This window comes from Trypanosoma cruzi, genomic scaffold (assembly GCF_000209065.1).
Source record: "Trypanosoma cruzi strain CL Brener 1047053516573 genomic scaffold, whole genome shotgun sequence".
In the NCBI taxonomy this organism is placed as follows: domain Eukaryota; phylum Euglenozoa; class Kinetoplastea; order Trypanosomatida; family Trypanosomatidae; genus Trypanosoma; species Trypanosoma cruzi.
Window position 1 is genome coordinate 112,031 of NW_001849507.1, and position 15,059 is coordinate 127,089.

Consider the following 15,059-nt stretch of genomic DNA (forward strand, 5'->3'; position numbering starts at 1 on the left):
GAAAGTGGGATCCCATTTGTGGCATACAACAGTGACGCGTGGAATCCCATGTGCGTGTTAAATCCCACATCGGCACCGCTCGGTACAGTGTTGTACTTCCCTACAGAGAGTGGGGCGTACTCTTTTGGTGCATATTCAGCTTTTCCGCAGCAGTACTACAATACCATGCCGCAAGCACAGCAACACTTTACCGAATCCTGCACCACCACCACCACCATTATGATGCCAGAAGCCATGAAATATAGGAGCGGAGGGGGGCTGGAGCATTGCCAGTGTGCTGCTGCTGGGTCTATAACGCCTTCTGCTCGACCGCTTCCCTCCGCTTCTGGAAGTTTTTTATTTGTTCGTTCCCCTCCATCCTTACCGCTTCCTGCAGCAGCCAACGATGTTTCTAATACGCCGCGTCCCACGGATGCCACTGTGGTCATTGCGGGATATTTAGGGGAGAGTGAACGCGGGGGGTCGCAGGGCCATGAAATCCCTTTTGAGGCCCGCCGGTCACGAAGCTCCCGGGCTGGAAATACCCATCGTGACTATGGGGATAAGTTTGGTGAATGCCCTTCGACGCTTTCCATGTTTTTTTCGCTTCCAACACTTTTTACCGATTTGACAGCGTACACCAAGCGTCGTCCTCCGCGTGCGGGAAAAAAGGATGACAGCGACAGCCAATTGCGGGTGGAAGATGTACATTACGTGTACCTGGTTGGGCATCGTTGCAGACGCACTGTGTGCGCCGCCAGCGTCCTACATGAGGTGGGTGAGATGGTGGTACTTGAGGGCGATATGGGAATTGAAATGGGTTCGGTACAGTTGGTTCTCCCGGTGGAGGAATTTGAACAGATGGAGACCGCCGAGTTGGCGCGCCGTGGGTTTCCTACGGAGCACGATGTGGTGACAGCCGCCCTCATTCTTCGAAACGCCACCGAGGAGGAGACACAGCACTACAATCACACCCTTCGCCAGCTGTCCAAAGACCTGTTGAAATTCCTAAAGTACGGACTGAACCCTGCCCGGTTTTTGTCCTGCGAGGTACAACACATGTTCTTTCTTGACTGCGAGTTTCAGGCTGACTGTAAGAAGATTTATATCTACTACAGGGCCAGGACGCGGGTGCTCTTCAGAGAGCTCGCCCAGTACTTGTATTGTTTCTATCGCTGCCGCATCTGGTTGCACGAGGTAGGCAGATGTGAATTGAAAGCCTCAGGCGATTTCTCACAAGATGCAGAGATTTCGTAAGACAGAAATATTTTTTTTTGTTTTTTCACCTACACAACAGAATTAACTCTTCTCTTTATTTTATTTTATTTATTTTTACTTTTTATTTTTCTTCTTCTTGTGCGGGTGGGTGGGTGTTGGCGTGCATTGACTTTTTTTTTTCTTTTTTTTGTTGGCCGCGAGGCTCCTCCCCCTTCCTGTTGGGTGCACCCCCTCCCTTCCCACTGCCGGTGGGCGGCGTAGTGTTGAATTAAAATAAATAACTTGTGAAGCGTGCATGAGACCGCCTGGCGTGTACTGAAACACACCGCGGCGCGTTTATACCGCGGAGAGAAAGAGAGAGAGAGAGAGAGGACGGGACGGCGGCAGAACACCCTTCTTCCATTCCTCTTTCTTCCCTCTCACTTCTCCCTCTTATTTCTTTTTATTATTTTATTTCCCCCACCCCTCCTCCTCCCCTTCCCACACAAAAACAGAGAAACAGACATAAATACAGAGATACAGAGAGCAACAGAGAGCAACAGAGAGAGTGGGGGGATGTACGGAGGACGCGAAGAACCGAAAAAAAAAAAAAAAATAGTGATTTTTTATGTAAAAAAAAAGGGGGGCGGAGGAAAAAGAAAAAAAAGAAGTGACGATGACATGCATGCATGCATAAATACGCACATAAACTCAATCGGAGGTCAATGGTCTTAACATGAGCGGATACGAAAAGAAAACAAAAAACAAAAAACAAGACAACAACAACAACAGAGAGAGAGAGAGAGAGAGAGAGAGAGAAAATAAAATAAAAGGAACGAGGGGCGGTGAAAACGCTCATTAATGCCCGCATGTAATAAAGACATTTTTGTTAATTCCAATTCTTCGTTTTATTATTATTTATCTTTTTTTTTTTTTTTTTTTGATGAACATTTCTTTTTAAAGTACACATATCAAAATCTGCGTGCTTGTCTGGTCATATTCATATTTGCATATGAATAGATGTATATGCTCGGAGATTCATTTTTCTGTGTTTTTCTTTTTCTTTTTTTTTTTTTTGGACAGGAGTTGCCGTTTTTTCCTTTTTTTTTTTTTTTTTATTTGTTAATTTTTATTTTTATTTTATTTTTGGTTTTATTCCTCCCTTTGAGGAAATTTATGGGTTTTTTTTTTTGCCACTTTGCCGGCTTGGCCCCCCTCCCCTTTTCTCCCCCCGCCCTTTTTTTTTTGTTTTTTTTTTTCTTCTTCTTTTTACACTCGGCCCGAGACAAATTTGCCCGGCGGCAGCAGACAGCGTGCGGGGGGCCCAGAAGAGAGAGAGAGAGAGGGAGATGGAGCGCGTTGACGGCATATGTGATGAGAGGAAAAAGGCTGCGCGGAAGAAGAGGGGAGCACATATTTCACTTCAGCTTGCACACGCACACTTGTGGAGTTTAATTAACTAATTATTTATTTATTTATTTATTTTATTTTTTTGTCTCTTTAATAATTATTTGTGCCCGTTGATTCCGCCAGTTTCACGGCCCTCTGCAATAACTGCACAAAATTCCCACGTGTTGCGCACGGGGCGAGGGCGGATGAAGCGGCGAAGAAATCCCCGCCCACCCCCTCAATTCCCCCACCCGTGGCGGCGTGGGAATGTGTCTTTTGTTTTGTACCTTTTTTTTTTTTTTTTTTCTTCTTGTGTGTTGTTGTTACCCCTTTTTTTTTTTTTTTATTAAGGGGATTTTTTTTTTTTTTCTTTTTTTTTTTTACGTCTGGCGCGTGTGTGGGCTGCGGAGGGGACATATGCGACTTTTGCAGCGCCGCCGCAGTTGACGTCGTGCGAGCCACTTTTCACGGAGACTCGTTTTTATTTCATGTACATACATACATATATATATATATTGTTTCTTTTGGCTGCGTGTAGGCATGCGTGTGTGTGTGTGCGCCAGGCATTTTTTTTTTCTTCCATTTCTCTTTGGTTTTTCGCCGGAGCTACGCGAGAGGACGTCGGCCGCGCAACCAGCGGTATCTAAAGGAAGAAACGGGTGCAAACAATCAATTGACTAAAAAAAAACAAAAACAAGACAGCAACAACAAACAGGGAAGGAGACACGACAACAAGAAGGGCCAAAAGAAAAAAAAAAGGAAGGAAGGAAGGAAGGAGGGAGTTGAGGGAGAAGGAACTAAATACGGCAACGACATTAAATACGGTTGCACGCCGGCAGTGAAATACGCAAGTGATGCTGCCACGCGTACTTGGGGCAGGCACATTGGAGCTCTTGCGGCAGGATGGCAGCAATGTGACAGCTTCCAAGGCTCTCCAAGGGAAGAAATATCTGCTGGTTTACCTATCCGCCAGTTGGTGTCCTCCGTGTCGATTTTTCACCCCAAAGCTGGCGGCTTTTTATGAGTCATTTCATAATAGTCACAGCTTTGAGATTGTCTTTGTTTCACAAGATCGTGACGAGCGCTCCATGCAGGCATATTTTCACAACCAAAAGTACAGCAGACTGGCAGTTCGTGGCGGAGAGGGTTCACACGGAGACTGGCTTGCGGTACCGTATGAGCAGGCAAAGAGGCTTGGTGTGACACTGATGCAGACTTATGCAATCCGGGGTATTCCGATGTTGCTCCTGTTTGACCTGGAAACCGGTGAGCTAGTAACACGGAACGCACGGGACTTAGTGGCGCGGAACTTGGATACAGCTGAGGGATTTCCATGGGCTGGCAATACAGACGGTGAAGGACTGAGGGGATCCTACTGGAATCAGTTGTTTCTGGTATTCATCATCGCTTCGGTACTGTATCAATTCTGGCGGTGATGCGCCCTCTCCAAGTTCCACCCTTGTTTATTTTCGGTGTTTTGTTTGCTTGCTTTTTGGTTCCCCAGCCTATGTTTTACTTTGTTCGATTTTCTTTGCTGTTTCCCATTCCATCTGCGTGTGTGCCTGCGTGAAGAGTGCAGGGCCAAATCAGCCGGACTCGAAAAGCAAAAGAAACCATATATATCCATGTGTGATGGCTCGAGAGGAAATGGGGTTAGAATAAAGAGAAACCTTCGCTTCAGCGGGGTTGCAGTGGTGGTTTTCTTCACACGAAGGGCCTCTTTCACTTTGGCAAACGGAGAGAGAGAAAAAAAAAAAAAAAGGGAGGCGGGAAAACAACAAAAGAACACCCAGAGACCTTACAAACGAGGGCAATGATCAATGTTTTTTATTTTTATTATTTAAACCGTGTCGATTGGCCACATTGTGACGGTTTTTTTTTCTCTCGTTACTGTTGACATTAACAATTGGTGCCGTATCGGCACTGAGTTTTTTTTTTTTTGATTGTTTTTTTTTTCAGTGTAGTGGAGCACGTTGGAAGTTGGCGGATGTAGTTTCCTTTTTATTCCCTTCCCTAATTCTCTACCCTCCCTCTGGGATGGGGAGTTTGATGGCGGCAGGACCCTCTTTTATAAACGGCCGCTTGATGATTTTACCACAGGCCTGGTTGTCATGGCGTATGCTTTTTTATATGAATTTCCTTTTTTGTTGATGTCCGAGCTTTGGATGCATCCCCCCTGAGCTGTGGTGTGTGTGTGTGTGTGTGTGATTGCCCGTTTGGCTGTGTCCTCCCCCGCTTTGTGGGAATGGAGGAGAAAGGGGGCCTCCGCCAGGCGCCTATTTCACATTAAGTTCTCCGTTGTTTTGTCTCATCATTTCGGTGGGGAGGGAAGAGCAGGCAAGCAGAGAAGAGGGGAGGTGAAAAAAAAAAAAAGAAAAAAAAGAGAAGTTCGGGACGAAGTTTAGTCCCGTCGGGGAGGGAAGTGAGGCATCGTTGGAGTTTGTGTGGTGGACCGTCTTGCCGAGGGGAAAGGGCTGTGCCTCGTGTGTAGTGGTGGTGACAGCGGGCGGGAGGAGGTGAAGGGGGCCACTCATTGAAGTGCACGTACTTTTTTTTTTTGTTTTCCTTTCTCTTGTGTTGTTATTTTTCTTGCAGAAAAGTGTTTCAGAGCAAACGCAGCGAAAACAACCAATAAGAAAAAAAAAAAAAAAACTTGTCAATTCACTGCACCCAAGTGAGCACAGGATGTCTGGTTTGGCGAAGTACCTCCCCAGCACCATTAAGCTGGTCTCCAAGAGCGGCACCGTCAGCCCCATTTCCCTTGCCGGGAAGACGGTGTTTTTTTACTTCTCCGCCTCCTGGTGCCCGCCCTGCCGCGGCTTCACCCCGACCCTTGTGGAGTTTTACGAGAAGTTCCGTGAATCGAAGAACTTCGAGGTCGTACTTGTCACCTGGGACGACGAGGAGGAGGCGTACAACGGGTACTTCGCCAAGATGCCATGGCTCGCCATCCCCTTCTCGAGCCGCGCAGAGCTGGAGGCCCTCCGGTCGACTTTTGGCGTGGAGACCATCCCCACAGTTATCGCCGTCAACGCCGACACGGGCGCCGTGGTCAGCACGAAGGGACGCGAGCGACTTTTGACCGACCCCGAGGGCAAAAACTTCCCCTGGTCCGACTAAAGGCCGTCTCGCCCGTGACAGATGCGAATGGGCGTGTGGGCGTGTTGTCTCGCTCTCTCCACCCTCTTTTATCTCCCGTGGCGCGCATGGAGGAAAAAACAAAAAACAAAAACAAAAACAACAACAAGGAAGGCAAAAGGAGAGGGGAATTAAAGTAAAACGGAAAGGAAAGAGATGTCATAAAAGAAAAAGGGAGGAAAATATATATATTTGGCGAACGAAAGGACCTTACATACACACACACAAAAAAAAAAAAAAAAGAAAAAAGTGGGTGGGGTGATGGGAGGAGAAAAAGAAGAGAAGACGACAAATGAGAAAAAAAGGGCGGGGGATAAAGAGTGAAGGATATCAGCAGCACATGGCCCTAAATTATATTTCGGCCACGTGCGGCATGAGAGCAGAGAGAAGCAACCAAAGGGAAAACAAACAAACAAATAAACAAATTTCCAAAAGGAAAAGTTGGGAATTATATATATATATACACGTTATTTTTATTGTTTGTACTTTCGGTCTGACCCGCCCTCTCGCCAGGGTTTATTGCCTGCCATCGCCACGACTGCCACTCCCACTGTACTGTGTTTCCGTGACAGGGGATCGTTGCGGTGGAAAGACAGAGTAGAGGCGTGAGGGGAAGAATACGTGGGAAAATGAGGAGAAAATCCAACGAAAAAAGAAAAACAAAAACAAAAGGAAGGGAGAAGAAAGAGAAAATGGTTCAAAAAATCACGAGAGAAAAAAGAAAAAAGAAAAAAAAAAAGAAAAGAAGGGGCAGGGAAATAGAAAGCTCAAAAAGGCAATGATGTATTTTGTGGCCGCAAGGAAGAAAAAAAAGAAAAAAGAGAAAGAAAAAGAAAATTCTGCATGCTAGTAAATATGCTGTTTTTTTTTTGTTTTTGTTTTTTGTTTGTTGAAGTGCTTTTGGGCGCTTTGCGATGGGACTACGACGGCAGAAGCGGAGGCTCGTGGGAGAAGCAACGGCGTTTATATTTTGTTATTTGTACTTTTTTCATTGCCATTTTTTTTTTTTTGCCTCAATGCCTTCAACTCCCGATCCTTTTGTTTTTCCCTCCGCACACCGCTGATGACGGTTGTTCATCGGGGGGCCGGTGAGGGAGGAAAAGGAAGAGAGGGAGGGAAAACAAGAAGAAGAAATACACGTAATGAAAAACTCGACGGCGACGGCGGCGGCGGCGGCGGCATCGTGCGGGAGCAACGCAGTTGGCGCTGCAGCGGATTCTTCTCGGAAACGTCTGTTTAATCTTCTCGAAGCGAAATCGAAGGAAAGGACCTTGCGGTTGGTGATGGCCTTCCGAAACTCAACCCCGCTAGAGCAAGAGGCGTTTGCGCAGGAGATCGGAGTGAGCCTGCCGAGGGAGGAGCCACAGGGACAGGGGCCGGGGCCACTGACAAGACAATCGCTCAGCGGCCCAGCGCTGGGGGTGCGGTCACGTGACCGCAGCTACGTCGCCTTGGCCGATCGCTTGCCGCAGTTGAATCCCACTGCAGGCATTACCGCCTTGATTTCACCGTTTTTGACGGAAACATCGGTCTCGGCTTCCTTTGAGAAGCATGCAGAGGACACCGCGGCGTCACACGACGAAAGCCAGAACCAATCCCGAGCATCTGCACCCAATGCTTTTTCCGAAGATCAAAATAAAGTCTCATTAACTTCTAAAGGGGTCATGACGAATGCTGACAAGGAAACGTATGAGGAATGGAAAGAAGTGGATTCCCAGGCACATACTTTCTTTTTCCGCAGTCGTGGTTATCAGGCCCTGCGCCTAGCTCGTGGTGACGAGAACGCCCCTGTGACTGAGGATTACACAAAGTCTTCGGTCTTTAATTTCACCGGTATTCCCATCGATGAGGCCGACTTGTGGGAATGGTTTGACACTTTGGACGTTGCAAGAAGCGGCACCATTGGTGTGATGTCATTTCTGGAGACCATCAAGCAGCTAGACCGGGGCTTTGGTGTGAGTCAGAAAGCAGAGGAGCAGTGGGTGCGGGATGTGGAGGCCCTTGCACCGGACGGACAACTGACGTTTGAGAAGTTTGCGTTTTTGGTTTTGCGTTTGGCCGCGCAATAATCTGACACCCCGAGAAGTGGGGATGAAATCATCACCCAAAGAAATGAAAGAGGGAAAAACAAAAACAAAAACAAAAAACAAGTAGTAAATAAAAATGATTTGCCAGCGTGTGGACGGGAGTAAATTGTTCCAATGTACACCATTTGCCTTGAAAAATAACCTTCGCTCCTGTCCTTTTATATGCATGTATAGTGAGACATGGGGATGTGAGAAGTGAGCACAAGAGAGTGGGAGAGTGGGAGAGAGAAAGGCAGAAGAAATGTTTTTTTTTTTTGTTTCCGCATGTTTGTGTGTGTGTGGTCTGGTGCTTGGGGCTTGACATTTGTTTTGCCTTTTCCCCTTTCTACCTTTTTTTTTTTTCACTCGCATGCCGCATCGTCTCCTTCTGTTTTCTTTTTTCCCTTTTTGTTTCTCCCTGTTTGTGTTTTTGTGTGCCCCGGGGACGTGGGGCCGTTGAATGCCCCCTTTTTTTTTCTTTTCCCCCCCCTCCACACCCCCGGTGGGGGGCGAAGTGCTTCTGCCCTCGCCGCCGGGTTGTTGTTCGGTCTCCTCGGGACGTCGCTGACGCCTTGTGCCTCCCTCGCCTCTTCTTTTGCCTCTTGCGTGGTAGGGCTTTAGGGAAAAGCACCACGGCGGGGCCGAATAACCAGACAAAAAACGACAACAACTTCCTGCCCCCCAATAAAACAACAATAACAACTAAAAACGAAACCAAAACAGGGAACAGGGTGAAAGACAATAAAACAAAATAACAATAACAAAAAAAGGGATGCAACATCTTTTTGGTTGTTTTCTTTTAGAAAAGCACTTTGCAAAGGGAAGTTGTGCCACACACAAGGGGGGGGTACGCATAAAGGAAGGAAATGTCAGCGGGACGGAGCTGCAGCAGAGGTTAATTTGTGACATGTGTGGTGAAATCATGGACGAAGAAGACGTGTCCCGGGAAGCAGAATACGTGCCGGCGACGTATATGCATGGAAAATACGTGCTGTTGTACCTCACCGATCCCACAGGCAACAATATTGCTGCTTATAAGCCTGCAATGGAGCCTGCAGCGACCCCATTTTCAGTGGGTTACGGACACAATGCTCTTTCCACCCCATCCCCCTCTTCAAGTATACATGTGACAGACTCTACCGTGAGATTGCCGCTCACGACTGGAGTGCCCGCTTTGGCTTACAACACGCAGTTTATCAGTAGCGCAACCACGGTTACAAGCAAATCATCCCGACGCGTCAAATCACTTATATCGGCTTTTTATGACCTTCTGATCCGTCAGTTAACGGTGTCTTCATCTCAAGATGGGAAACCCGTCTTTCCCGTTGTTGTTTTGGAGGTGCGTCAGCCCATTGGTTTGGATGACGCCCCGCCGTCAAATACTGTTCTAGGAGAGCAACGGGCCGTCTCAGCCATCGCGACGACTGCGGATGCCGCAAGAGATGTTCCTTCTTCTTCTTCACCTCAAAAGACCGAGGGAATACGTTCAGTCTTGGATTTTTCGCCAACAGAACCCCGACCATCACTCAATATTGCAATTACTAGCAGCCCCTTCTTTGGCGGGTGGTTCTCTTTGGAAGCACCAAATGCATACAGGCAAGTCATTGAGACGTTTGGTGTTAGTACTTGGCCATCCGTGCTGCTCTTTGACCCCAACGGGCAGCTTTTGACCATCCATGCACTTAACTACATTGAGCGGGAGGTGAGCTATGGGACGATGGACAGCTCGCAGCCATTCTCGCCAGCGGGCCATGAGGCGGAGCATCAAGATCGCTACGCCGGTTTCCACTCGGATTTTCCGTGGCTCATGGAAGAGACTCCGGAAGTCACGGATAAAGAATCAGAGTCTTCCATAGATGTATTTCCATTTTCGTCTCTCTTGAGACGTCTTATCCCGCACACACGTCGCGTTGGGAGAGCTCTTGATTGTGATTTCCCTGCTGAACCAGAATGTATGGCGGAAAGAGATGAATATGTAAAGCCTGATGAATGCTTAGACGGGGCGACGCATTTGGCTTTATATTTTTCTGGGGGCTGGCACCCCTCATCGAATAAAATTTTGCCTCGACTGCGGAGTTTATGGTCTGCTCTCAATGGTGGCGTTGAGGATGTTGATAGCGGCCGTGATCATCATAAAGAAGAACGTTTTTGGAATATGGAACGCGAGGCGCTCAACGTGTCTCTTTCTGGTGCGGGCTTAACATCTGTGCCACAGTGTATCCTTTCCTATCGGACGGGAGCATACGGTGGCCGCCACTACAGCAATAGTCAGATGGACAGTGATACACGAGGGTTCTCCTCGAACAACTCTCCGCTAGAGACACCAGTGCGCATGTCAAAGGAAAAAGTATTTCGAGATGCCAGCCCGCATGTGAATCTGGGAACGGAACCAAAACCAGAAGGAACATCAGCCAAGCAGCTGAGTGGAGTACCATCGCGTTCATTATCGCCAGCGCATTCGTCATCTCAACGCCAGCCGTCATCACCATCACCACAGGAGCGGCTAGAAGAAAAAGTAGAATTAGACAGGGGTGAAGAAGAGGAAGAAGAAGAAAAACAACAACAACAACAACAACAACAAAGACGGGCTGTTCATCTTCAGGTTGTTTACTTGAGCTGTGACACCGACAAAAGTCAACTCTATTCGGTTCTTGGTGATATGCCGTCCTCTTGGCTTTGCGTCTCGTCTCTTTTTGGACCTAATCATCGCAAGATGCTTGAGGAGTGTTTGGATATTTTTGATGTTCGTGTTTTTCCTCGTCTAGTTTTCATGGAGGTGAGGTCTGGGAGCGAAATGCCAGGACCTGCCAGTGGTTCTTCCTTGGTAACGTTGCTGCCGAACCTCAACTTCCATGTTTTACAGTCTCATGGAGAAGGGTTGATTTTTTGCGATAATGGGGTAAAAGAGTTTCCATGGAGGGAAGAGAAGCGTGGGGGTTTGCCACAACTTCCGTTTCGGCTTCCTGTTGCTCACGAGTTCTCCTTGCTGAGTGGTTCCCGTGGTGCAATAAAGTCATTTCTTGCAGAGGGTGGGTGCTTATTCTTGCTTTGTGGTACGGGAAAGGTTTCAGCAGAACTTCACAAGATGTGTGCTGCTGCCGTAAATGAGGCTAGTCTCTGGTGGTCGCAAGAAATAGGACTTTTTTTGGAGCGACTAAAGAGCCGTTTGACGTCATCTTCACGGGGAACTTTGGCCCCTACCGACTGTTGTGCTTCTGAACAGGTGCCCGGAAATCCTCATTGGTCTACTACATCGGACGTTTGGGCTTCCGTGACGTCTGCAGCAACTTTGTTGGAGTCGTCTGCGGCGGCAACGAATGAGCAGATGCCTTATTTACCTGTTTATTTTTTTGACGCCGTTGTAGAGGAGACCGCGATGGGCAATGATCTTGAAGCAGAGTCTCAGAATGGGAGTGATGGTGGTGAAGGCCACATTAGCAGCGCATGTAAAGAGGAAAAAGCTTTGCTGCAGGAATACATTTTTTCTGAGGTGCTTGAGGATGCGCATCTCCTGCCACCGGTTGAAGGAGAACCGTTCCTTCTTTGCGTTCAATGGCCTGGACGACGCGCTGCCGTGCTTCGACAAAAATTTGAATATGAAAATGGTTCAGGACCGGCATCTGCAATATCCCTGCGTTCATCCTGCAGCACCGGTACTAATGCACCACATCCTAACAGTTATGTGACATCAGGGAACGCAATGTTATTGGATGCACGGCAGGTGGGCATGGCTGCGTCTCCAGGAGCCTCTACGGTGCCATGCCATTGTCCTTGCTCTCTTTCCGCCGCAATGCGGTTGGAACCTTCATCAGGGCTGTATTCGCCGAATCCACTGTGCTCAGTGCCACATGTGAAGGCATTTATAGCTCAGCATGCTGTGTGGCGACGTCGTTAACTGTATTTCGGGGCAGCGCGGAAGCGAATCTTCATTAATATTGCCATGTTGATTCTCCACTTTCCCCATTCCCCCTTCTTTTTTCCTTTCTTCGGGAGTTTTTTATCCGTGTGTATTTTCTGGACGCTTACCCCTTTTGCCCCCAGTTCCCTTCCTCATTTTTTCTTTTTTTTCTGATGATGATGATGTTTTTTATTTTTATTTTTGTGTTTTTTTTTTTTTTTGAAGGGGAGGTCATTCACATGATGCGGTTCTGTTGTGATGTGGGCTGTTGAATCTCTTTGCACCGCCAGTAACGTGTCAATGCGTGTGGCGCCTTCAACTCTTCTTGTGTTTGCTTTTGTGTGCTCCTTGTTGAGGGGGGAGGGGAAGGGGTGGGGAAAGGAGAGCCAAGGGTGCGCACAGCGGCTTGCCTACAAAAATAGGACCGGCAAGAAGAAAGGATCCAACAAAACCAAAAAAGGAAGGGAGGAAGAGGGGAAGAGGTAGTTGTTTTTTTTCGTTTCCCCAACTACCATAGAAATAGATTATGTCTACGGAGGATGCTTTTTTGCCTCTGAGGCGCATCATTCTTGGGGCGTTGGCGATTTTCTGTGCTTTTGCGTTTGGCACTCTTCAGAGTTTGGATGCAGTAAAGTTGTTTAGCTATTTGCGTGCGAACGTTTATCTTCGCCGCATCATGGGGTCGTGCTTGGTGGTGAATGGTGTTTTTTTCCTTAGCATATGGGTTGCCTCCCTTCTTTTTTCTTATATGTGGACCTTTGGAGAGACTTTTATGTGGAGCAGCGATGCTGCCGTTATTGATAATGAGAGCGGCGGAGGAAAAGCGGCAGCCACAATGAATGGGATCGGTCTTGCGGGGAAAGTTTGGTTTTCTGTGTTTGATGTGATGTGGGTTCTCCCCGTCTATGCGCTCACTCAGGCTCTCGGTGTGCGTTGGTACAGCGCTCTCTATACCGAGGCCTACGCCGAGAAAAAACGTCGTGCGTCCTCGTTGGGGGTGCAGTGGGCAGCCAAGGAGTCCGGCAGGGATGACGACATGTGCTTCTCGGGTGCCTCGCAGGGCGCTGAAGATTCTTTTTCTCTTCGCAGTGTCGCGGTATCTCTTAGCGAGATCATGTTCAAGGCACTGGTGACAGCTGTATACGCCCTTGTGGCCGCGGTGGTGGATATCATTTTCCCCTTTCCAGTTGGACATTATCTTGCCTTCATTATGAATAGTTGGCTGTACGCTTTTTACGTCTTTGACTATCGTCTTTCTTCACAGTATTTATTTGACCGTAGGTCACGACGTCACATCCGCGTAACTCTATCGGCAACACTAAAGTTTTTTGAAATACAGTGGGCCTATTTCTTGGGGTTTGGTGCCACCCATTCGATCATTACAGCTGCTATACGGTCTTCTTGGTTAGCATCCTCGTGGTTTTCTATCGCGTCGGTGACATCCGTCCTTTTTGGGGCTCACATTGTTATTTCTGTGGAGGCAACTCCGGCCCCTCGCGCACCATTTCATGTGCCAATGTTCACACCGTTCTTCGCTCTCTGTGGTATGGTGCTGCGCATGGCTGTGGGAGCCGTGCGTTGACTCCTTTGTTTCTGTGTGCCTTGTGTGGTGAGGGCTGGATTTCTTGCAATGCCATGCTTGTTGCTGTTCTCCGGAGTGGCGCTGGAGTTGCCGGGGAAGAGTTGGACGGAACAGTCTTTTGTGTGCAGAGCCGCGGAGTTATTGCACAGCTGTCATATTTGCAACGCGACGGGAGGGAGTGCTGGAAGCATGTCCGTGGGACGGGTTTCTTCTCTGAGTCTGCAGGGCCGGTGGTGGTTTCGTGCGAAGCGTGTGCTGGACGGCGGGCGCTTGGGGGTGACAGGAAGGAGCCGTGCGTGTTCCGCCTGCTGTTCCTGGCCAGGATGCTTTCTGGCCACGTGGGCCCACCGCTCTGTTTCACATTCACCTCCGTATTTCTTACCTGTTTCCGCCTTTTTCTCTTCTCTTTCCATCTCTTGAACGCAGCTTATCTTTTTTTCCGTATACGCCAGACAAGAACAGAAAAAAGTGCTTGAGGAGGTTGAGCGCCTCTTTTGGGTTGGTTGAAAGTTTTCTGATGAAAGTCTTCTTGTGTATTTTGCTACTTTCTCTTGGATTTATCTGGGTGTGCGGTGTCGGGGAAGTACTGCCGCTTGAGGCCTATGAGAACCGCACGTTGTATCCGGTGATTCCAACGTACGACCGTCTTCCCCTGCTAAGCATTGGTGTTCTTAGTGATATTCAGTACGCTGACGAGGAAGAAAAGTCTCGACGACATTTTCGCCTTAGCCCCGGTAAGGTTGAGCACGCTGTGAAGGAGATGAATGCCAATCGCAGTCATATGGACCTTGTCATGCATCTTGGGGACACCGTCAACCGCGACATCGCAAGGAATCTCCAAGTGATTAATTCGATTCTGAAGCAGTTGCAATTTCCCTTTTTCCAGTTACTGGGGAACCACGATTTCTTGGGGCTGGGCGAAGAGCACCATGATCATGTTTATCGTTTGCTGAGGATGCCAGCCCGTTACTATAGTCTTCAGGTAGGTGAGGGCGGCGTGTTCCTTCTCATTGTGCTCGATGGGACGGATCTGTCGGTGTTTGCAACAAGGGCCGGTACTGCCAGACGGGCAGAAACGAATGGCATGAAGCATCGTTATCGTCATCGCAAAAATATGTTGGATGTTAATGGAGGCATTGGTGAGGAACAAATGCAATGGCTTCGCATGCAGCTGGAGTACGCTAGTAAGCAGAAGATGGTTGTGCTGGTATTCTGTCATTTTCCCATGTACCCTTACGACGATGAGCTCAATCTCTGGAATGACGTGGAAGTTGTGCGTCTGCTCTCCAATTATTCCTGCGTTGCCGCTGTCATATCGGGCCACACCCACCGTTGGGAGCATGAGCAACTTGTGGTGGCTCACAAGAACGGGGAATTCACCATTCATTTTGTTAAATTTGGTGGCATTGTTCAGTCTCCTTTTACCTCTTGGGGCTTCATTGAGGCATATGAAAAAGAGCTTCACTTGCACGGTCTGAATTTCGGCCGTGTGTTTGACTATCGTCTGCCCATCCGCGGGGTGCCTGGGGGGGCAGTGTTGCGCAAGACAACACGGGTTTTGTCGTCAGGGCCCTTTATTCGCCGCCGGAGGAATGTAAGAGTGATTTCTCGATGTGGTGGTGACACAAAGTGGCTTCGAAACATCATACACCAACCCGTTCCTAATAAGACTGTGGGCAGAACCGAGAATGTTTCAAGTTTAATGTGGGTTGAATGTGTTATTTTTCTTTCTTTGGTTGGTGGCATCGCTCTGCTGCGTTTGATGTGTCGGAAAAACCGAGGGCGTCAAAGTAAATTTGTCAGTGTTAGG

General features: G+C 48.3%; 7 protein-coding genes across 7 annotated transcripts, besides 37 other annotated features; all 7 read left to right on the forward strand.

Moving 5' to 3' along the window:
• Positions 1-1,281: a sequence feature (areas merged during assembly that could not be assigned to a particular haplotype. This can correspond to areas where the two haplotypes were merged or to regions with more than two copies in the genome that were merged during assembly.).
• Positions 49-1,236, forward strand: Tc00.1047053509997.10 (hypothetical protein, conserved; the record flags this gene model as incomplete). Its single annotated transcript, XM_803074.1, has 1 exon — positions 49-1,236. The coding sequence occupies one exon, from the start codon at positions 49-51 to the stop codon at positions 1,234-1,236; it is 1,188 nt and encodes a 395-aa protein (XP_808167.1).
• Positions 1,282-1,354: a sequence feature (haploid, non-Esmeraldo-like haplotype).
• Positions 1,284-1,335: a sequence feature (T-rich).
• Positions 1,355-1,948: a sequence feature (haploid, Esmeraldo-like haplotype).
• Positions 1,544-1,568: a microsatellite.
• Positions 1,926-1,966: a microsatellite.
• Positions 1,949-2,325: a sequence feature (haploid, non-Esmeraldo-like haplotype).
• Positions 1,967-1,995: a microsatellite.
• Positions 2,076-2,118: a sequence feature (T-rich).
• Positions 2,218-2,253: a microsatellite.
• Positions 2,277-2,333: a microsatellite.
• Positions 2,326-2,445: a sequence feature (areas merged during assembly that could not be assigned to a particular haplotype. This can correspond to areas where the two haplotypes were merged or to regions with more than two copies in the genome that were merged during assembly.).
• Positions 2,414-2,447: a microsatellite.
• Positions 2,446-4,423: a sequence feature (areas merged during assembly that could not be assigned to a particular haplotype. This can correspond to areas where the two haplotypes were merged or to regions with more than two copies in the genome that were merged during assembly.).
• Positions 2,640-2,679: a microsatellite.
• Positions 2,854-2,947: a sequence feature (T-rich).
• Positions 3,310-3,346: a sequence feature (GA-rich).
• On the forward strand, positions 3,420-4,001 carry Tc00.1047053509997.20 (tryparedoxin, putative; the record flags this gene model as incomplete). The annotated part of the gene is made up of 1 exon (XM_803075.1): positions 3,420-4,001. One exon carries the CDS (start codon positions 3,420-3,422, stop codon positions 3,999-4,001), a length of 582 nt encoding a protein of 193 aa, XP_808168.1.
• Positions 4,389-4,410: a sequence feature (AT_rich).
• Positions 4,424-4,762: a sequence feature (areas merged during assembly that could not be assigned to a particular haplotype. This can correspond to areas where the two haplotypes were merged or to regions with more than two copies in the genome that were merged during assembly.).
• Positions 4,752-4,772: a microsatellite.
• Positions 4,763-9,122: a sequence feature (areas merged during assembly that could not be assigned to a particular haplotype. This can correspond to areas where the two haplotypes were merged or to regions with more than two copies in the genome that were merged during assembly.).
• Positions 4,926-4,952: a microsatellite.
• Positions 5,251-5,685, forward strand: Tc00.1047053509997.30 (tryparedoxin, putative; the record flags this gene model as incomplete). Its single annotated transcript, XM_803076.1, has 1 exon — positions 5,251-5,685. One exon carries the CDS (start codon positions 5,251-5,253, stop codon positions 5,683-5,685), a length of 435 nt encoding a protein of 144 aa, XP_808169.1.
• Positions 5,780-5,812: a microsatellite.
• Positions 5,930-5,952: a microsatellite.
• Positions 6,106-6,128: a microsatellite.
• Positions 6,418-6,450: a microsatellite.
• Positions 6,506-6,540: a sequence feature (A-rich).
• On the forward strand, positions 6,846-7,772 carry Tc00.1047053509997.40 (hypothetical protein, conserved; the record flags this gene model as incomplete). Its single annotated transcript, XM_803077.1, has 1 exon — positions 6,846-7,772. The coding sequence occupies one exon, from the start codon at positions 6,846-6,848 to the stop codon at positions 7,770-7,772; it is 927 nt and encodes a 308-aa protein (XP_808170.1).
• Positions 6,856-6,883: a microsatellite.
• Positions 7,827-7,849: a microsatellite.
• Positions 8,456-8,536: a sequence feature (A-rich).
• Positions 8,542-11,664, forward strand: Tc00.1047053509997.60 (hypothetical protein, conserved; the record flags this gene model as incomplete). Its single annotated transcript, XM_803078.1, has 1 exon — positions 8,542-11,664. The coding sequence occupies one exon, from the start codon at positions 8,542-8,544 to the stop codon at positions 11,662-11,664; it is 3,123 nt and encodes a 1,040-aa protein (XP_808171.1).
• Positions 9,123-9,448: a sequence feature (areas merged during assembly that could not be assigned to a particular haplotype. This can correspond to areas where the two haplotypes were merged or to regions with more than two copies in the genome that were merged during assembly.).
• Positions 9,449-11,055: a sequence feature (haploid, Esmeraldo-like haplotype).
• Positions 10,275-10,323: a sequence feature (GA-rich).
• Positions 10,325-10,350: a microsatellite.
• Positions 11,056-11,876: a sequence feature (haploid, non-Esmeraldo-like haplotype).
• Positions 11,854-11,888: a microsatellite.
• Positions 11,877-15,059: a sequence feature (heterozygous, non-Esmeraldo-like haplotype).
• Tc00.1047053509997.73 (hypothetical protein, conserved) lies at positions 12,194-13,249 on the forward strand (the record flags this gene model as incomplete). The annotated part of the gene is made up of 1 exon (XM_803079.1): positions 12,194-13,249. The coding sequence occupies one exon, from the start codon at positions 12,194-12,196 to the stop codon at positions 13,247-13,249; it is 1,056 nt and encodes a 351-aa protein (XP_808172.1).
• Tc00.1047053509997.86 (serine/threonine protein phosphatase, putative) lies at positions 13,767-15,059 on the forward strand (the record flags this gene model as incomplete). The annotated part of the gene is made up of 1 exon (XM_803080.1): positions 13,767-15,059. A coding segment is annotated over one exon (1,293 nt), but the record flags the coding sequence as incomplete, so codon positions are not given.